At 38.9% G+C, this 1,185-nt stretch overlaps 1 protein-coding gene across 1 annotated transcript; it reads right to left on the reverse strand.

Moving 5' to 3' along the window:
• Nucleotides 1–9: 9 nt before the first annotated feature.
• LOC107087698 (mpv17-like protein) lies at nt 10–1,163 on the reverse strand. The gene is made up of 2 exons (XM_015379412.1): nt 1,095–1,163; nt 10–510 (listed from the first exon to the last, which is right to left on the reverse strand). The coding sequence occupies exons 1-2, from the start codon at nt 1,134–1,136 to the stop codon at nt 295–297; spliced, it is 258 nt and encodes an 85-aa protein (XP_015234898.1). The 5' UTR covers nt 1,137–1,163; the 3' UTR covers nt 10–294.
• Nucleotides 1,164–1,185: the final 22 nt, after the last annotated feature.

Consider the following 1,185-nt stretch of genomic DNA (forward strand, 5'->3'; position numbering starts at 1 on the left):
TAGCTGCCTGGCATCAATTTTACTGCATAAATGGTTTCAAACCCTAAACTTTCAGCGGCTGTGTCAGTCCATATATGGGTATGTAACGATTTATCAGTTTGATTAAGCTGAAGCAACTTTACAGTCTTTTATCAGACGTTGCTGCATGTTTTATGTCCTTATGCGTTCTGTGCATGAGACAGAGTAGGTCCTTAGTGGGTCTGTTGCCTTTCAGCTGCTGGATGCTGCTGGAGCAGAAGCATGCAGGTTGTTTTCCTCAGCTGAAAATCAAAGGCTATCATGGCAGCATCTCCATCAGTTCTCTCTCTGGATTCTGTGCCTCTTGCGGGCTAATCGAGCCTCCCGCATCTCCTCCAGCGTTTTCCGGGGGTCCATGATGAATGCCAGGGCCACGGTGGCGGTGCCGTCCCCGTTCTGCCGTGAGAAACATAGAAAGGAGGCCCAGAGGAAGGCGCAGCAGCCCATGAAGGCTGTCCGCATGTGCAGCGGCATCAGGGCGAAGTTCAGAAACTGGAGGGAAACAGAGAAGAAAAATTCTACATACATACATACATATATAAGGAAAGAAAAGCTGTCTATAAAGGTACAGGTTTATTATCTGAGAGTTATATTTCTATAGTTTTAATGTTAATTGGTTGATATAAACAGACAGATATAGTATTACTAGTAAAGTAAGTAGTAGTATTTGTAGTATTTTAATAAAAGTATTGATACTCACAGTCAAATCTTACTCAACTACAAGTAAAAGTTACCCTGTGAAACATCTACTCATGTTAAAGTATTGAAGTATTTTTGGAAAACACTTAAGTATTCAGAAGTACAAATTCAATTTGCTAATATCAGTATATTTCTGTCAGAATTTTAGAGTAATTTCGAAGAGCCTGTAACTTTCAGAAACCTCCTGATGTATTGATGCTGCCTTGTTTTTTTTATGATGCCACCCGCCAGGAGGAGCAGCCGTTGTCACGGCAACAGCTTATGGGCATCATCATAAACAAACAAGCAAACAAACTAGTGCCTTATGTCTTATTTAATATTTTTAACAAATTATTTAAATGGAATAAATTAACAACAAAAAAATAATTAATAATTACCTGCATGAAAGGCCAGTACATGAGTCCAGTCTGAAAACACATAAATTGTGAATATTCCTTTAAATTAAGAAATCTTGCAAAAACTCAAAGA

Source organism: Cyprinodon variegatus, unplaced genomic scaffold (genome assembly GCF_000732505.1).
Source record: "Cyprinodon variegatus isolate N-32 unplaced genomic scaffold, C_variegatus-1.0 Scaffold191, whole genome shotgun sequence".
Lineage (NCBI taxonomy): Eukaryota > Metazoa > Chordata > Actinopteri > Cyprinodontiformes > Cyprinodontidae > Cyprinodon > Cyprinodon variegatus.